The sequence below is a fragment of the Hemitrygon akajei genome, chromosome 6 (genome assembly GCF_048418815.1).
Source record: "Hemitrygon akajei chromosome 6, sHemAka1.3, whole genome shotgun sequence".
NCBI lineage: Eukaryota > Metazoa > Chordata > Chondrichthyes > Myliobatiformes > Dasyatidae > Hemitrygon > Hemitrygon akajei.
Window position 1 is genome coordinate 143,565,833 of NC_133129.1, and position 20,737 is coordinate 143,586,569.

Genomic DNA, 20,737 nt, shown 5'->3' on the forward strand with positions numbered 1-20,737 from the left:
CTCTAATGCAGTCCTAAGTGATTTTTGAAAATACTATTTCCAGTCCTGTTAATATTAAATACCCTCATTGAAACATCTTTAAAATCTTAATGTACGCTCAACGGCTCATTCTGGACATTGACAATTCACCCAAAATATTGCCCTTCTCTCAGACATTTCTGAAAATATTATGGCGGTGCTCAAATCTCTGCTGAAATATTCACGGAATCTGAAGTGGAAAGGTCTACCCAAATCTGATTCCCTGAAATTGTTTTCCATCCACCCTTTTTCTTTAATGTTTTGTTTTTTTCTTAACTAAATTATACAAAATATAAAAAGAATGTCTGCCCCAAGAGGTGACGGAATAATTTTTCTCCTTTTTATCTTCAATCCCTGGTTGTGTAATGTGTAACTGAATAGATCTCCTTGTAGCATTGAACCCTGGAATGCTGTTATAAATGGTTGAAAGATGGCTGCTGTAGTGTGTAGTAATGTGGGTTACAAGTGGTTCTGTGTTCCAGAATGATGCCCAGAATGCTCTGGCCTCATTTAAATCCTGCTGTACAATATCATAACTGTACCAGGTAAAAATATAATGTGAAGGAAGAGAAAAGAATCACGCAGCTGAGAGGCTGCTAATTGAACGTAAGTAAGTAATGTAAAGACTCCTGCATACTTAATGGGGGTTCCCTAAGTTATTTTTATAGGACATTCAGTTCTCACCCCACCTTTGCAAAGTGTCATTAGTTAAGTGGTCTTCTGCCTTACTAGATGACCATAAAAATCGCCTGCAGCGTTTTGAAGAAGAAGCGACTAGAAACCAGAAATGTTATGATGTGTTTCTGGTTCCTGGTTGCTCCCTTTTTTTTTTGTTGCTATTTTTTGTGAATTTGATTGGGGCGGGCTGTAGTTAACGAATCACACAGCACTAGGTTGGACAGAACTGAATATGCTTGGACTCTTTCGATGATGACTTTGTGGGTTGGTGTTTTATATTCTGTGTTTCTCACTTTTTTTTTGCAGTTTGCATGATATGTTTTATTTTGTATGATGGATTTGATGTGTTTCTTTGAACGGATCCATGGTTTTCTTTGTTTCATGGCTGTCTGTGGGTAGGTGAATCTTATGGTTGTATACAGCGTACATACTTTGATAATAAATGTACTTTGAATCTTTAAATCTTTGAATCTTTGAATTGGAGTTTTCACACCAGTAAATTGGCCAATATCTACACCTCAAATACCTTAGTAATCCAGTTTACATGGCCATTAACTTATTGATGTATGTGAGACCTTACTTATCCAGGAGAGTGCTGTGTGTTCCATTTTACAACAAGAATTACATTTCAAGGTTTTATCATATCTGTTGCGATATGCTTTTCTTGTCGATAGAGCATACTCTAGCTGTTAACTGGCATAAGCAATGCTGGTGCCCAATGAAAGAATTTTATTTAATTTAAAATTTAAAATTTAAAGAATAAATTTTATTTATAGATGCACCATAGAAAGCATTCTTCTAGGGTGCATCACAACCTGGTATGGAAGTTGTCCTGTCCAAGACTGGAAGAAGCTGCAGAAGATCGTGAACATAGCCCAGCGCATCACACAAACCAATCTTCTGTCCTTGGACTCACTTTACATCGCACGCTGTCGGAGCAGTGCTGCCAGGATAATCAAAGACATGACCCACCCAGCCAACACACTTTTTGTTCCTCTTCCCTCCAGGAGAAGGTTCAGGAGCTTGAAGATTCGTACGGCCAGATTTGGGAACAGCTTCTTTCCAACTGTGATAAGACTGCTGACTGGATCATGACCCAGATCCTGATCCTGGCTGTACCTTCCAAATATCTGGACCTAACTTGCACTACCTTACTTTCCTTTTTCTATTTTCTAATTATGATTTATAATTTAATTTTTTTATTATATTTACTTGGGTTTGTACTTCAGGGAGCACGAAGCGCAGAATCAAATATCGCTGTGATGATTGTATGCTCTAGTATCAATTGTTTGGTGACAATAAAGTAAAGTAAAAGTGTGGGTAAACTTGAGAACTTGCCCTGATGCCAGTTGATACAGGAGAAGCAGTAAAAAATCCATCCATGGCATCTCTCACCTCCTGCTAAATGCAAGCTGGAAATATTCCAGGATGGACACCCTGCAGAAATGTCTTTGTTCTACTGTGAATGCCTGCAACAAAATGAATCTCAGGGCAGTATATGATGACATCCAGTATACGTACTTTGATAATAAATTTACTTTGAACCTTGGAATGGCTTTTGGATCACAGGCTCTTCATCATTGATCTTGGCTGGAATTTCAGGTTCTTTGTGTTTATACAGTAAAAATGATGTTGCACACACAAAAAAAACATTAAAAAGAGAGTAGAACCATCACACAAGACAATAAAATAGGACAATCTCCCCTTGGTTAGCCTACATGTTAAGTATTCCAGTGTTTCACCTCTAATTTTAAGCAGGTTAAAGCAACCTGTTAAGTAAGAATTCTGTCAATAAAACAGATCTGGTGGCATTAATCAGGGCAACATCTTCAACTAGTAGATAAAGTTGGCCCTTTGAACATTTTGTGATTTTTAAAGTCCACATTTATGTTGGATAGAGAAAGAGCACTGATAAATTCAGTTTTTCAGAACTGCTTGTTTTTGTCTTATTTATTCAGATACACTTAGGATACAGAAGGGTCTGTTAAGAGACTTGTAGGTATATGGAGCTTAGAAAAACAGATATTTATGCAGTAGGGAAATTCTAGGCAGTTTCTAGTGTAGGTTATATGGTCGGCACAACATTGTGGACCGAAGATCCTGTAATGTGCTGTAGATATTTATGTTCTATGTTCACTCAGAGAGCAAATTAGGCAGTGTGTGGAATATACTTTATCATGGGTGAACTTATCAGTGCTTGCATGTTATTTCTATGGACTTAGTCATGATGGATCTGGATTTTGCATACTGGAAATGTAATGGCAAGCGTAATTAGCAAATGGAACAATGGGAATGGTGCAACAGTGCCTGTGTCACCATATGAGGGAAGGAAATAATAGTGTGAATGTTCCTACATTTGATTGGTAAACCATTAACCCTTACTGGAGGTACATTTTCTAGAGTAGGTTACATGGTCGGCACAACATTGTGGGCCGAAGAGCCAGTAATGTGCTGCAGATATCAATGTTATATGTACTGTTTTTGGGAGAAGACTGAATTTTACTGTGGCATTTTTCCACAACTAGCTTTTGTTTGTATACTTTAGGCGTCCGTTGTGAAGAGCAAATCTCCTGAGGCCTATGGAACTGCAGTGCATTCCGACTAATTTGACTGTTGGTTAATTGGGACAGCCACTAATTTGGGACAACTCTTAAAGAACAAAAACTGATTGAGAGAAAAGCTGGGATTCCCTTCCTTTATTTGGGACAATATACTGCTCAATTGGGAAAGGAAACTGTTGCTGAACAGCTTCTAACTAGCATCAGACGTGTATACTTGTGTGGCCATTAGAAATTACACTGTGCTTAGAGAGAACAATTTTTAAATGGGTTCGGTTGCCTGCACTTGTGTTCAAAAAGCAGTGACTTTTGTTACTGATAGTTGGTGAGAAATAGGCTGCAAGACAATTCAGAATTGCTTTGCTCCCTGCAGCTTCAAGCATTTGGCATCTTTAAGCCTGAATGCTTGAGTGAAAATAAGATGATTTCACTACTTCAACTAATTATGAACTACGAAGAATTTGAAGGTATCGACAGTCATCTTGAATGTTGCAATGAAGGTGAAGATTTGAAGGATGCAATCGTTGACATCATTGTATGAAGGCAGTCCTTTATCTACACTAGGAATCTGCACTGATTTTGTTCATTTACAGCCAATCAAAGGAAACTGCAGCATACACTGGAAGAATTCTTCCCTCAATAATAATTAGGAACTAATCCACAGTATTATAGTGCTGTGGTAGAATTGATAGATTTTAAGTTTTTCTGTATTTCATTTAAATACTTTGTTACTCAGTTAAATGGCAGTTAGTATTTTGTATACTTTTTAAAAACTTTCCATGAAACTTCGGCTAATTAAGGTAGCCGCTTAATTGGGCCAAAATGTACTTGTCCCGGTATGTCACAATTAACTGGTCTTCATTTGGGAGTGGGAAGGGACAGTGGCAGAAGTGATGCTCTATTAAAGTGAACGTTGGTCTTATATATACTTGAGTGATGTTCTAGATGCAAAACCTCCTTTCTACCACTTATTAATTGTAATTAAATATAGTGGAGAATAGCAATTAATTTGAATACTCACTTTTTATTAGTATGGAAATGTGCAAACCTTGTCAAAGCTGTCATATTTACATACATGGTGTAAAAATATTTAAGACAGGATATCTGTTTTTCAGGTAGATGCTGAATAAATCTCGGCAGCAAGATGTTTTCTACTTTCCTCATTCCCCACAAGATATCTGACATTATTTGATGTAATAAAAAGGAAAAGTGTGTAACAGTCAGATTCTTAATTAATTTTGCTTAACCAGATGAAGATAAATGAAGCATGTTGTGGTTCATGACAACGAGAGGTCCATTTAATGCTTTTTGCTTCTATCCTTTATTCCCTCATTCACTCACTTATACTCCTTTTCTTCTGCCTCTATCTTAGCATCGTAAGCAGTAATTAATAGTTCTGGGGAATGGTCCTCAGGCAGAGATTGGTGACATCTGTGCATTGCTTTCCTCTGTTTCACTTATACTCTGTTCTCTTCAATCAAGGCTTAATGGAAATTTAAATTCCCATAGCTATAAGGAAGGTAATATAGCCCATGTACTTAATTGTATGAATAGATCCAACAACACATCACGAAGCATAAAAATCTGGGTCTCATATGCTGCCTGTTCTCTATCAGTCTGGTCCTCTGCATTAAAAAGGGTATCATCAATGGTGGGAATATGCTGCATATCCTATTGAAAATACCACAATGCAAAAATGTCTTGCTGCCCACTTCCCTTCTTTTCTATGATTCTCTTTCCCTGGTTTTACTTTTATTTTTCTCTATTAGCTGTTTCTGAACAATTATAAAGCAGCAAACAAAGGCTTGTTTTTAGCAGCTCCCAGGCATTGCTGTTTAAATTACCTTTTCGGACAAAAAGTGACTGTCAAGAGATTCTGTAATAGCCCCTGTGGACAGTTTGGGATGGTGCATGTATGGCAGTACAGACTTATCATTATGCCACCCATTCTCCAGTCGTTTATTTTTTCAACTATTAAACAATAGGTTGTTGATTGTGTGGACAAGGCCAGAACAATTATGTTCTGTGTTTAATGGTAGACCAGCATTTTAATGCCCTCTTTTAATAATGGTCTCATTATTGTTTTTTTTCTCCTTAGACTGGGCCTCAGGAGGAGGAATATTTTGTGGAGGTACGTCATTATTTTGCAAATTTCGTTTAGCCCATCATGTTGTATGTGTTACACAAAAAAAAATCAGAGCTAATTAAAGCATCGAGATAGGCCACTGGTATTCAAGCACATAATTTAAAAGGTAGCATACATGATTGGCTGGCTAAAAGGTGGTAAAAAGAGGGGATTAGGCCAGTTGCTGTGGTAACTCCCACTTTCCATCAACACAGAACAATGCACTGTGTTTCGCTCCCACCTTGGCGCAGAAGTTGGTTTTGTTTTGAGAGGAAAGGGCTTTATGATGAATTGGAATTCAGCCTAGCAGGATGGAGTTTTAAAGCTGTTTGAGGAGACCTTTGGGGATAACAGAGATGAAAGGTCACGGCAGACTCCATGGACACCAAAGGTCACTGGCTTTTACAACAATACTTTGTCCTCTGTGATTATTGGCTAAATGAAAGGTGCAAGCTTGCACTGAAACAAATATCTCTGCTTTACCAGGTGGATTCCTTCAAAATGGCTTTTAATTCACTGTTCATAAAGGTTAAAGGAATCTCTTTTTAACATGCTCTTTGTTGCCATTTTATTTTTTTTACCTCTTCCCTGTCTTGTTTATTTCATTCATCCACATCAACACCCTCCAGCCTAAAGACTATAAATTTTCTGGAACCTTGTGCAGGTGATTTCAGCAGGGCACTACTCAATAATGGCGTCAGGATATGAGTAAGGTTGTCAAAACCTCCTGTGTTTCCCAGAAGTCCGGATTTATAGCTGCGTTTCCTTGGACACTTGCTGGAGAAAACCCACTTTGCATCTGTCCATCTCCATGAGCTTCACTGAATCAGTACTATCCTTGCCCCCATCTTGAATACCTTTTAATTCCTGCCATTCCTCTGTTGAAATTTCCTGCCGGTTGGTTACCTTGCTCTGGAGACGGTGAAATTATGGTAACGAGTTGGCAGTAGCAGTCTGCGGGAATAAAAATAAGCCGAAAGGAGTCAGACCAAAAGAGAACAGAACAGGATGCTAGTAAAATTAAGGAGTGGGGAAAAACATCTGCATTCACTGTATGTGGCTTAAAGGATAAAAACTAACCTACTTTTAAGGAGTCAGCTGGGGCATTTCAAAGTACTTTTGCTATTTTGCCCGAAGGTTTCAGGATTGTGTGCCACTACAAATGCCTATACTTAAAAAAAGCAACTGTGACACCTGATGCACTTTTGGGGGAGCTCTGCATTGTCAGAGGTGCCATCCTTCGAATAAGATGTTCCACCATGTCTCGGGTATGCCCCTGTGCCAGTAATATGAAGGTTAGAGGAGTTATATCCTAGGTATTCTGGCCAATATTTACCCCTCAATAAACAGAATTAAAACAAATAATTTGGCCATTGTTCAATGTGGCTGCAGGTAAATTGGGTGTCACACATTACTATAGTGACTACCTTTAAATGGATTCATTTGCTTTTGGCTAGGGTGAAATTGTCCTGATCTTTATAGATACAAGTTATTTTTCCTTTTAGATTTTCTCCCCAGTCACCTGTCATTCAGGAGATAAGCAAGTTACAATTACAATGCTACATTATATGCAGTTTGTTAAGAGATTAAATGGATATAAAATCATTTTGCTTCTTAGTCAGGACAATACTGTATTACAAAGTAATGCAGGTGTTACCGTCAGTGATGCATCTATGGAACTGATAGGTAAAGTGAAATGCATTTTCCTTTTCACATACGTTACTATTGCACACTGACCAAAGTGTATGAAGTTAATGAACTATTAATACCTTTAATGGTTACTGTGGGACTATGTGCAGTAATAAGCAACAGATGTGCTATGGGTGGGGAACCAATAGGAATCACCATTCCTATGTATGTCATTTAGGAGTCTGGTCTTCAACATGTTACTTGTGATCAGGGTAACTGAGGTGCTAAGAAATATTGAAGTCACTTTGTTAGTTGATAAGTTAGAAGGAGTATAAATTAAAAAATAACAATTGTACCTTAGGTTCAATGGAACTACTCACAGAAATTCCTTGCCATAGTTACGGGGATGAGTTAAGACTGAAAAGGTAAAAGAAATTATTGTTTCTATATAGTGGACTTCATGTTCTTGTTCCAGGATGTGGTGAAGCCCTTAACAGCAGATGAGATACTTTTGAAATATGATCACAGTTGTAATATAAAAACATGCAATTACTAATCTGTATATAGTGAGCTTCCACAAGCAACAATATAATAATAACCAGATTATCTGTCTTGAAAATATTGATTGAAGCATTAATATTGACTAAGTAATCAGAGATAACTCCCTTAATATAATGCCACGTAAACTTCATCCGCACCTAAATTAATGGATGGTAACTCAGGTTAACAATTTGTTTGAACGTCAATTCCAACAAAATAACACTTCTCATTACTGCGGTGCAATGGCAGCTAATATTTTTATACTCAGATCTATGGTGTGGGATTTGAGCTCATGGACTTAAGAAGAACTGCTGCTAGCTGCTACGCAGCTGACTCCTGGAAGCTGAGCTGAGAATGTGATATTTACTGTTCTACTATGTATTAATAAGAACAGGGCAAGGAGGAAAAGCCTGCATGATTTTGCTGTGGTTTGATTGGAACAAAATGCAGAAATAGAGAAGAAGGAAGATGTGGAGAGACAATAATGTTTTAAAATAAATAAATGATCACAGACTAGTGCTGGTAAAACTACAAAATGTGTTGATGGGCAGATCAGTTTTACAAGGCTTGAATTGCAGAAGTATTTTAAAGCATTGTATAGAAATTCCATTTCGTTCATTTTTAACAGACAGAGTGAAAACTCAGATTTTTGAATGAGTTCTGAGATGCTGAATTGGTTTCTGCTTTTATGAGAGCTGACTCCCTTGCCTACTGCTCATATATAACTGTTGCTCAATTCTTTATTCTGCTAGCCAGCTGCAAGCTGCCCTGGAATAAACTGGTGTGTGGTGCATACACAATGGTTCTCTGTAAAATCCAAATGACTTCTGCACTGGCAATATAGTAAACAGCTGCTGCATGTGACAGTACCCCATACTAACGTCCTTCACTAGACGAGAGGAGGAAGACTTTAAATAACTTATTAACTTTTGTTTCCTGAGTAGTGATGGCATGTCTATGATCTCAGTATTAACATGCAGCATATTAAATAACGAGGCTCTATCTGCCTTAAGAGTCAGCCATTGCTTAGAAAACCATGAATTTTCCCTTCCCGAAGGCCTCAAATTCCACCTGAGATAAGGAATGGGACTTTGGGCACCTGAAGCAGTTATATTTCACTCTGGTTAGTGAAGTAGCTTATCATGATGTGTCCAGGATTTGGAGACAATTCAACTTCAACACCAAAGACATAAAACAATAAAATAAATGGCTATAATTCAGAAAACATCTGCATTCTAAAATGCTGAAAAGCGGCTGACAGTAATTAGCTTCTGAATATTGCTTTATTTTCTGTTAATATTATTGGGCCTGTAGATAACACTCAAAGTGAGGCAGTTGCGTAATAAAGACAGGTAATTGTAATGTTGCAGCCAGCAGTATCTTGTATACGTATACAAAAGCGAAATATAATAGATGTTGAAAATCTGAAATAAAACAGAAAATGCTGTAGGTAAGAGCCCTGACAGTTTCTTTGGAGAGGAAAACAGTATTGACTTTGCAGATTTCCATCAGAATAGAGTCAGTTGGCTTGAAGTATTAATTCTATTTCTCTTTCCATTGATGGTACCTGAACATTCCCAGCATGCCTTGTATTTGTTATGGTTAAATATGGCATTTTTTATATTGCTTGTAAACTGTGAAATTCTTGCAATGCATACCATGCTTGTTTACCTTCTGGCTTGTTCTGAGATTCTGCAAAGTCAGTCAGTGGATGAGCAATGTGATATGGTTCCTATATATTTCACACTATGTATATTTCAAACCTAGACAGGTTTTCTAGAGGCAAAAGATGTAGAGTAGAGAATTTATGCAGCAAAGGTCATTGGATAATCATCTGGATCCTAAAAAGTAAGGATTATTAATGGTATTGGAACATGAGGCACCGATTCCTCTGACCTTGAATGGTCAAATGCCATCCATTCTATTTACCCATTGAGTTCTCCTCCATCATTCTGACCACAGTTAACATACCCCAGCGGTCGACTATAATACTGCGTGATGCCATCTCCAAATAAGAAACAGTCCATCCTGACGCATTTCAAATCATAGATGGAGGCTTCAACCAGACTAGTTTGAAGAAAACCCTGCACAACTACCATCAGCATATAACCTGTAGCATCAGAGGTCTTAACACACTAGACCACTGTTATATTAAGATAAGGAATGCCTACCGTTCCATGCCCAGAATGCATTTCACTAAATCAGACCACTAAGCTGCTTTTCTCCTACCTACATACAGGCAAAGCTCCCAAGGTTAGGACAACAGAGATGAGGTCATGGGAAGGCAGGGGAGTGGCTATGGGATTGCTTCCAGTCAGTGGACTGGGCCATGTTCAAGGACTCATCTGTGGATCTAAATGAATACAACATGGTTGTCATAGTTTTTATTAAAACAGTTGTAGATGAGTGTGACCTACAAAATCATTCAGAGTCCCCCCAATCAGAAGCCCTGGATGAACCATGAGTTCTGCAATCTGCTGAGGGCCGGATCAGAAACATTCAAATCTGCTGACCAGGAAAGTTACAAGAGGCCCAGGTACAATCTCTGGAAAGCCACCTCATAGTTGAAGTGGCAATTCCAGACTGAACTTGAATCAATGAAGGCTGCTCGCCAGTTGAATTCTATCACCTCTTATAAGTTTAAATCAAGTGACATAGGTGACAACAGGGCTTCATTTCCAGATGAGCTCAAGCCTTCTATGCCCACTTTGACCATCAAAACATGGAGGAACCATTACAAACTCCCACAGCCTCTCATGATCCTGTGATTTTAATCTCTGAGGCCAAAGTGAAAGCAGGATGGTGAACCCATAAAAAGCCTGTAGTCCTAGAAACATAGAAACATAGAAAATAGGTACAGGAGTAGGCCATTCGGCCCTTTGAGCCTGCACCGCCATTCAGTATGATCATGGCTGATCATCCAACTCAGAACCCTGTACCTGCTTACTCTCCATACCCCCTGATCCCTTTAGCCACAAGGGCCATATCTAACTTCCTCTTAAATATAGCCAATGAACCGGCCTCAACTGTTTCCTGTGGCAGAGAATTCCACAGATTCACCACTCTCTGTGTGAAGAAGTTTTTCCTCATCTCGGTCCTAAAAGGCTTCCCCTTTATCCTTAAACTGTGACCCCTTGTTCTGGATTTCCCCAACATCGGAAACAATCTTCCTGCATCTAGCCTGTCCAATCCCTTTAGAATTTTATACGTTTCAATAAGATCCCCCCTCAATCTTCTAAATTCCAGTGAGTATAAGCCTAGTCCTGATGGGATACCTGGCCAAGTACTGTGATCATTAACTGGCTAGGATGTTCACAGAGATTTTTAACATCTTGCCTTGGCCGTTTGAAGTACCCACCTACATCAAGCAGACTCCAACTATACCAGTGCCTAAGAAGAACGTGGTCACCTGCCTCAATGACTATCATCCAATAGCACTTACCTCCACAGTGATGAAGTGTTTTTAGAGGTTGGTGGTGAAACATATCAACTCCTACCTGGAAGCGACTTGGATCCACTCCAGTTTGCCTACTAGAACAACTGGTCCACAGTAGATGTCATCTCATTGACTCTTCACTCAACCCTGGAACATCTAATCAGCAAAGGTTCATACATCAGGATGCTCTTTATCAACTACAGCTCAGCATTCAATATCATCAGTCCCTCTAAATTAATCAATAAGCTTAAAGACCTTGGTCTCAATAACTCTTTGTGCAGTTGGATCCTGGATTTCCTCATTTGCAGACTTCAGTCAGTTTGGATTGGCAATAACACCTCCTCCACGATCCCCATCAGCACAAGTACACCACAAGGCTGTGTGGTTAGTCCCCTGTTCTAATCGCATTACACCTATGACCATGTGGCTAAGCATAGTTCCGATGCTATCTTAAAGTTTGCTGATGACAGCACTGTTTTAGGCTGAATCAAAGGAGGTGATGAATCAGCATATAGGAGGGAGATTGAAAATCTTGCTGAGTGGTATCATAATGACAACCACTTACTCAGTGTCAGAAAGACCAAGGAGCTGACTATTGACTTCAGGAGGATGAAACCAGAGGTCCATGAGCCAGTCCTCGTCAGAGGATCGGAGATGGAGAGAGTCGGTAATTTTAAATTTTTCAGTGTTATTATTTTGGAGAATGTGTCCAGCACATAAGTGCAATTATGGAGAAAGCATGCAGAGCTGCTACTTCCTTAGGAGTTTGTGAAAATTCAGCATGACATCTAAAACTTTGACAAACTTCTATAGATATATAGTGGAGAGTATCTTGACAGGCTGCCTCACAACCTGGAATGGAAACACCAATGCCCTTAAATGGAAAACCCTAAAAAAACTAGTGGATATGGCCCAGACCATCATGGGAAAAAACCCTCCCCACTGCTGAGCATATCTACATGAAATATTGTCACTGAAAAGCAGCATCCATCATAACAGACCCCCACTTCCTGCTCTCTTCTCAATGCTGCCATCAGGAAGAATGTACAACAGCCTCTGGAGTCACACCACCAGATACAGGAACAGTTAATATCCCTCAACTATCAGGCTCTTGCACCAAAGGGGGTACATTACTCAATTTCTTTTCATTATTGAAATGCTCCCATCACATATGGACTCACTTTCAAGGACTCTTCATCTCATGATTTCAATATTGAATACCTAAGTTGTTATGGTCTTTCATTGAGTCTATTAAGGTTATTGTTCTGTTATGGATTGATTGAGTATGCCCATAAGAAAATGAATCTCAGAGTTGTATATGGTGACATTTACGTACTTTGATAATAACTTTACTTTGAACTTTGATTTCTTTTCTTGTCTTTGGCTTGAGGTCAATTATATTATACTTGTCATTTATCCAGCTTGGACTAATTAATATTATAGGAAACAAGGGTTGAACCTTTGCTCATTTGGATTTGCAGAGCTCATTATGGGTTTCAAACTGAAGAACTCTCTTTCATCTTTATGATGATATTAGACCTAGAAATTGAGTCATCTAATACCACATTTACATCCATTATGTGATCCAAACTCAGGCAAAATTCTTTAAGATCATGCACTTCATGGGAATTTTAAAAAGTCTGAGATTTTTGTTTCGGGTCCTTGTGCTCTGCGGGAAATTATCTGACTCAGAGGTGTCCTGTGATATTTAATTTGTGCCTGGATCCCGTGATGACTGGTCACATCAATTCGCCACTCATGAAGAGGTAGAGACCTTTCAAAGACTGAGCAGATAACCAAGGTACATCTCTACTTTGATAGTCCTTGTTTAGGTATGTCCTTATCTGGGTCTACTTTGGCAACGTTCCCCCCACCCACCAGAAGCCACACCATACCAATGCGACCCTTGCCTAACTTACTTTCCCTAACATTCGGTTGGCTAATTTATTCTTCCTTGCCCTAAAATAAGCGGATTTACTTATTGTGCATTGTGATGGAGGAGGTTGTAGGAAGGTAAGGCCTTTTCAGTGGTGTAGGACAATTGTAGTGTTATTCACTATAAAAACGTCCAGGGGTGGGTCTAAAAACCAGTCCTGATGAAGGGTCTCGGCCCGAAACGTTGGCTGTTTACTTTTAACCATAGATTCTGCCCAGTCTGCTGAGTTCCTCCAGCATTTTGTGCGTGTTACTTTGGAGTTCCAGCATCTGCAGATTTTCTCGTGTTTCTGAAAACCAGGTGCTCGTTGGTATGTCACAAAATAACTGTGACATTAAAGATGCCAGACAATTATTAGACATTATTATTTGAATGAATCAATTTCAGTGCCATGGTGTCATATTTTAGAAACATTAATGTCATAGTTAATTCCTAAAGAGCAATAGTAATGTTAACTTTGATTCCCTTCAATGGAATCTCCATAACATCTGCTATTCAGATGATTGGTGATATTATATCATTTTAGCTGATTACTGCAAAACCAACAAAGTAAGCTTTACCACTTCCATCAGGTCATAGGGAATTTATTAGCAGCTTTAAAATATTGCAGACTACTTGATATGAATTTGACAGTGAATAAAAATGAATTCAGATATTATCGGTGTATTTATCCGAGAGATGGAGACTAATAATGTTGTTACTTTGACTACCAGTGAATGGCTGTCAGTGCCCTTATGTGTGACTGTGCAATGCTTTTGCTTTTACCCACCACAGATGAATTTCTAGGCAAATATTTCTATGTCTTATTCTATATGGTCTAGATTTGATTTTATGATTTGTCCTTTCACCGCATCCCACCATACCCTCCAATACACAAACCAACCCTCCTGCTATCCATAACCATCGCTTCTGCTTCAAAGAAATGAATTGTTCTGTATTAACCTAACAAATTCCTTTATTATTTAAATACCACTGTAGATCACACATGTCCCAAAACTTGGTATATAATCACGCATGTCCCAATCTAGGTTATAAGCCAGAGTAGTGCACAATTTCTTCAGACCTTTTGTCCTGGACCCATTCTGATGTTGTACCCATTTATCAGGATTCCCATCCCAAGATTTGGTGTGTACATTTGAAATCTATACCCTAGATGGGGTCTGATCAAGGCATTGCATATCTGAAGCATTACTTCCTTACTTCTTTGTTCTATCGTCATATTAAATTCCATTTTTGTACTTGTGGACTAACTTTCAGTATGCGTTGACGTTTTGTTGCTTCATAGTTTATGTTCACTCACCATTAAACAAATACCTTGATTTGTCTTTCTTAGATCTAAAATCTGTAACTTCGCAGATTCTTGTGTATTCAATTCTAATGACATAATTTTGCCCACCTACTTAATCATAGAAAAAATATTCTAGAAGAAATTGATGTTTCTATCTGGGAATAATGAAACAAATGGAAGATACATGATGGGGAACTTTGCAGGATTCAATACAACTCATATTCATTTTTAATTTAGAGAAAACTGTTCAATGTGTATTGCAAATGTGTAGAAGCAACAAGTTATGCAAAATATTACCCAAGTGGATTAGTGAAAATGTTGAGAATGATAAATATAGATTGGGGAATAATGGGGCATGTGTTGGATGTAAAAGGAATTTTGGACTATGTAGGTTATACCCAAATGGAGAATGGGGTCCCAAAAAGTAAGGAGAATAGTAAGACTTACTACATGATACCCAGTGGAAAACAGCAGGAAATTCAGAGGAAATCTGTGGAATTACAGGATTTGTAAAAATGTTCAGTAAGGAACAATATAATACATAAGGAATATTTCTGATGGGATACCTTTTCCTTAGTTTAATATGTAATTGAATAGATTCCATAGGGGTTTAATGTTCTTATTTAATGGCTAACATCTGAAAGCCCTGTTGATATGTCAGACACTCTAAAGACATTCTAAAAACATTCCATTACTGGTAACACTTTCTGTAAGAGAATTTGGTATTGTGGGCACATTGAATGACATCATTATTTAAAATGAAAATGCAAATCAAAGTTAGTTACTATATTATGAAAGTTGTCTAATACTAAACGACCTTTTTAGTCCATGTGTGTGTTTATTTAATATTGATATGCCCAATAACTTACAAGGTGTCTTGCTACAAGATGTTGAACTATACCAAATGTTATTCAAATATCCATAATTAAGTTTAATTATTTTCTAATATCTGCAAAGTAAAACCATGTCTAGCAGATGGTTTTTGCAAGCAAAACACTTAGCATTGAATGGAGGATTATTTTTAAAAATTTGCTGTAGGAATGCCTGATGCTTACAATGGATGTTTGAATAAAGGAAGCAGACCATACCTTAACATTAACATTCCTTACCTAGTTGCACACAAAGAGAATTTTGCTCCTCTCAGTAGACCATGATTCCATTAAACTCTAATGCTTGAAAATTCAGGCCTGCGTGACGGTGATGCCAATAGTTTTGTGTCCAGTTCTATTCACATCTGACATTTATCCAAAACCTCTATCTGAAGGAATTGTTGTTTAGTAATTGGGACTGAGAAACATGATTTTTTTTCTCTCATTTTTCCTTTCTTCTTTCTTACCTTATGACATGAAGAAAAAGCTGTTCGCCCAGAGATGGGTGAACCTTTGGAATTCTCAAGTCTATTCTCAGTCGGTTATTAGACATATACAAAACGGATTGATAGACTTCTGTCTATTAAAGGAATCACCGGATCTGGTGGCTGGCAGGAAAATGGCATTTGAAGTGGAAGAACAAGCATGATCCTGTTGACTGCAGGACCAATGTGGCCATAATTTTTCTGCTCCTATCTGTCACACAGAATAGAAAATGTAGAACTCTCCAGAATAGGAACAAGCCCTTTGGCCTATCGTGTATTCTCCGACCATGATGTCAATCTAAGCTAATCCTATCTGCCTGAACATAGTTTACTTATGTTCTTGTACTACTGCTTTCCCAGTAAACCACCCTGGATCTGGGAGTATTCTAAATGACTTTGGGACATTCCCAACTGTCTGGCTCAGTACAACACTAAACACTTTATTAACTATTACTGCATTCCTGTCATAGAAATTAACTCACAGTCAATAATTAAATTGTTCTTATAAATGCTTATTGAATTAAGCCAATCCTTAAAAGCCAAGCCTTTTAAACTAATTATAGTTTTTTTTCTTTCAATTTGTGTGGTTATAATGTAAAAGTTAAATTGTACAAACTTGATAAGGCAAAACTACCATGCAAGCGTTTTGCTTCTTTATTGATGTGTGCTTCAGAATCCAATTAGGAGATTACTGAGCATTATTTTAATAAATGATCTCTTCTTTAGGTTCTTCGTATAGCCTTGAGTGATGTTCAAATTTGCTGCATTGTTTTATGATCATCCTTCTGTTGTGTTACCTCTTAACTGATGGATTGTGAAAGATGACCTTTGTCAGCTCCCAGCTATTGTTTGTAGAATGGTTGCACATTCCCCAGGCTGTGAAAGGGCACATCTGCCATAGTGTTCTGGAAAACCTTCAGAGCAAAAGCTAAAGGGGAGGCTGATCAGGAGATAGAAACAGAATCTCTTTTGCTTTCCAAATATTTGCCTGGCCTTCACAAGCTATTTGCCTTTCACTGTTTACACTAGCTATTTAAGCATGCTTGAGCCAGATAGAGAGAACAAGAGAGAAGCAGAGAGAGACAAGGGAATAATGCACTCTGCTGACACAACTCATATTACAGCTGATCACAGGTATTCAGGTTCAGGCCGAGACTCATTTGCAGGTGTTTACAATAAGAAGCAACTTACGAATTATTATGGATATTGCCTGCTTTTTCTTCTGGTCAACTTCAGTTATAAATTCAACATTGATGTGATCTATAACTTTTCTTGAAATTAGCACGGGATCTTAAACTTTCATAACTCATAATGTTATTTTGATCTGAAAATTATGAAGGATGTTTGCATGTTGAAGTACCTTTTTACAATGACGTACATCCAGTTTTCAAGCATCATTTTATGGAACTTTTAAGGACTCTAGTTTAAAATGGAAGGAGTAGACATGGGTCAGAGAGTCAGGATATACACCTGAGTTTTAATGCTAGCTGAGTATAAAAGCACACACATTACAAATAAAACCTCTGTATCATATGACAAACATGTAGAAAGACAATGAAATTCCACTCAAGAACACTTTTAAGATATGGTTTAAGTTTTAAATTTCCAGAAAATCATGGAAATTCCAAGTAACTCAGTTAGTGGCAGGTACAAAGCAATCTTAGAAAGGAAATGCTGTTAATGTGTGGAGTAGAACTACTTTAAGAGCCTGGTCATGTTTGGTTCTTCACCTGCTGAAAAGCTCCAAATGTTCATCCACATTCTTCTATGCAACGAGAAGGTTAAATATTGTAGGGTAAGTTTATTTTTCAGAGCCCTGAATTAAGGTGAAATTGATATATGTTACATTTTTGCTTTAATGGTGATACAAATTTTTTTTGAATGTTGGTATAACTCCAACAGTAAACAGTGCACATGGTTTTTATTTTACTAAGTTGTAGAATTGTTGGAGCATGCTTTATGAGGCATGGATGTAAGAAGCATGGCTTTGCTTCTTCGACCACCCTCTATAAATTCTTTGTGTCTTTCTGCACTGGGGTTAATTTTGTGAGACACTCGTCCAGTTATAGTTACAGCCTATTTTATATTAAATCATATAATAATTGAGAATTTACATTTTATTTTCCAAATATTCTGTGATTTAATATAAAATTAAAATCTATCCAAAATGCTCTATTGGGAGCAAAACAATTGTACCTTAACTGGCAAGCGTTAGGAAAATTGATGTGGATTAGAATTAGAATGAGAATCAGTATCAGACTTATTATCACTGTCTTATATGACATGAAATTTGTTACTTTGCAGCAGTACAGTGTATAGAAATTAAATCACTAAAAGTTACAAAATAAATAGTCCTAAGAAAAGGAATGATGAGGCAGTGTTAATAAGCTCATGGGCCATTCAGACATCTGATGGTGAAGGGGAAGAAGCTGTTACTGAATCGTTGAGTGTGGGTCTTCAGGCCCCTGTGCCTTCTATTAATGAGGAGAGGGCATGTCCCGTTGCTGAAGTTCCAGCTGTTGAAGGGGATCTCGATGGTGGGGAGGGTTGTACCTGTGATGGAGCTGGCTGAGTTTACAACCCTGTGCAGCCTCTAGCAATCCTCCGTACCAGGCTAAGATGCCACCAGCCAAAATGATTTCCACCACACATAGAACTTAGAACAGTACAACACTGTATGTGCACTTCGCCCATTGATGCTGTGCCAACCTATATACTTTGCTAATATCCATGATCAATCTATCCTAACGTCCTTCAGAGCCAATAACACTCTGATTTTCTTGCATTCATGTACAAATGTAAGAAATGTTTTAATGTCTCTATTGCATCATCCTCTTGCACCACCCCGAGATGTGCTCCAGATACCTATTGCTGTCTGTGTACACCTCTAGAAATTTTGGAGAGTCTTTGGTGACATACCAAATCCCTTTTAACTTCCAATGAAGCACAGCCGTCACCGTGCATTCTTTGTCATTACATCAATGTGTTAAGTTACAATTAAGTTATATACTGTCATAAACCGTTCACACACTAAGCTCAGGAATTGTATTTAAATAAGTTAGGAGGGAAAAGAAGCACTTTTTATTTAACAATTATTAACAGGATCAGAACTTTGAATGGAAGGCTTTTAAAACAAATAGCATAAATAGGATTAAGTGCCAACAGATGCAAATTAATGGAGCAAAGTTTGAAGACTAAAGTAACAATATTTCTATTTAAATATAACAAATTGGACCTTTTGTGATTGCTGTGGTTCTTTGATTTTAAAGGGTTATTCTGAACATCTGAGCCTATTTTTCCCAGTTGTAATGCTTTGAATAATTTGAAAAATGTTGATACATTTAAGTGATTTAATTAAAGCTGTGAACATGATTATGGACTCACTAGTATCATGATTTAGCTCAGGTTTTCTTCTGCTTGTATAAACCCCTTTAAGTATCTATTTAAAGAAGTGTTTAGCATGGAGCATCAATGTTATATTGCTTGGGCAATGGTCGTTATTACTGATAATTGAGTGTTCTAAGTTCTGACCATAGGCTTGCCATGTGATGTATGGTGAAGAGGAGGGAAGTCTGGGATCTTCATATCATAAGAAAAACCTTTCAACTTTTAAATCTTATAAAATCTGGCTGAACATTTTACTGTCTCTGAGCCAGGAAAGAACTCACAGCATTTTCTTGTAACTCAAAGTTGTACTGTAGGCACACTGTCTTGTGCATTCTGGTGCTAGACTTGCTAGCTTTAATATATTAATAATCCTTAATTGCATAGTATTGGCATTAATCTCCCTAGAAGTATCTGATAGTTCACTAATTCTGATAGTTCATCACTTGATTATCTTGTTTGATGGAGACAAGCTCCTCAAGTCCATCCGTAGTCTCTAAACTGTAGAATCAGAGACAGCCGGATTTGCTTCTGCAATAGCATCACCTTTTTGATCTCCATTGTCTCGATCTGATCTTCACAGTACAAAAAAAGATGAAAGATGAGAGCTTTTTGAAGGAAGAGGTCTAACATTCTTTCAGATCCTCTTGATGGACAGTTCTGTAGCTGAAACAACTGAATCTGAGGGTAAATCTGATGGCCTTCTCCTGGTTCATCAGCTCTGATAAACCCAGGACGATAAAGGCTGGCGCTCACATCTGGTAGACAAAAGCACTATGCTATGTTATTGATGGTTACCAAGAAGTTAGTAAAATGCAGTACATCCTATAATTTATTGTGTTCCTTTACAATTTATTTAAAGAACTACAAGTCATGTTCTATAAAAATGTGAAATTCAATGTATAGATTTTCCACTGTTGTCTGAAGTGATAGTTTACGTTGCAATTCGTACTGTCTAATGGAAAGTTCTTCTATTAAGTAAAGATTTTTAAAAAGTGATAACATTATTTCATTGAAATAGTGTGGAGTTCTTTTGGATACTTGGACTATATTACCAGATAATGCCCAAATAAATGCTCCAGTTCATAAGGAGAGAGCACGCATTTTCAATATATTGTTTACACTGTGCATTGGAAGTATAGTTGACTAAATTTCAAAAAGCATTATAACCACATTGGTTCAGTGTTAAAGAGGCACATGCAACTAAAGAAATGTTCAAAGTAAATTTTATTATCAAAGTACATATGTATCGCTATATAAAACCCTGAGATTCATTTTCATCTGTAATTTTCTCATGCATTCATACTTTAAGATTTTTCAAGTAAACAAAATTTTCAAAGTTAACCAATATAAACAAGAGGAAATACAATTATAAGCTTCAAAAGTTTCAAAAGTCACAATAATATTTTTACTCTCCATTATCAACATTGTAAAGTATTCTGGTGCATCCATTTTTCCTATATTGTAAGCTTAAGCACTGCTCCAGATCTCCGAGAAACCACAATTTTGATCAGCTTAAGTATGTTTATACCACAGCCTTTTATTTCAGTGACTGATTTCTCCGAGTAGCTGGTATTTTCCTGACCTGTGGTTTGCTAGCATTGACTTCCTTTAAACTAGAATGTTGAACCATCACCTATGCTCACCCTAACATTCGTATTATATTTTAGAATTGTCCTTGTAAATCATTTTTCAATTAACCTTCCACTCTTTCTGTGTGATTATTTTCCATTAATTTTCTGTCTTTCTTTTTTGGTCTACCTATCAGATTATTCTCTGTCAGTAATTGCT

The 20,737-nt window shown here is 37.5% G+C and overlaps 1 protein-coding gene across 28 annotated transcripts in view; it reads left to right on the plus strand.

Annotated features, from left to right (window-relative positions):
* Positions 1–20,737, plus strand: part of sox6 (SRY-box transcription factor 6) — a 598,739-nt gene that overhangs the window by 174,142 nt on the left and 403,860 nt on the right. For 16 of the 28 annotated variants that reach the window (XM_073049425.1, XM_073049424.1, XM_073049439.1 and 13 more), the window contains one exon: positions 5,353–5,385. The exons of 1 other annotated variant lie outside the window; for it this stretch is intronic. In XM_073049425.1, coding sequence (XP_072905526.1) covers positions 5,353–5,385 — 33 coding nt within the window. Of the gene's footprint in view, positions 1–5,352; positions 5,386–7,388; positions 7,434–20,737 lie in introns of those variants that run through there. 11 more of the 28 variants (XM_073049420.1, XM_073049415.1, XM_073049416.1 and 8 more) reach the window with 5 other exon arrangements.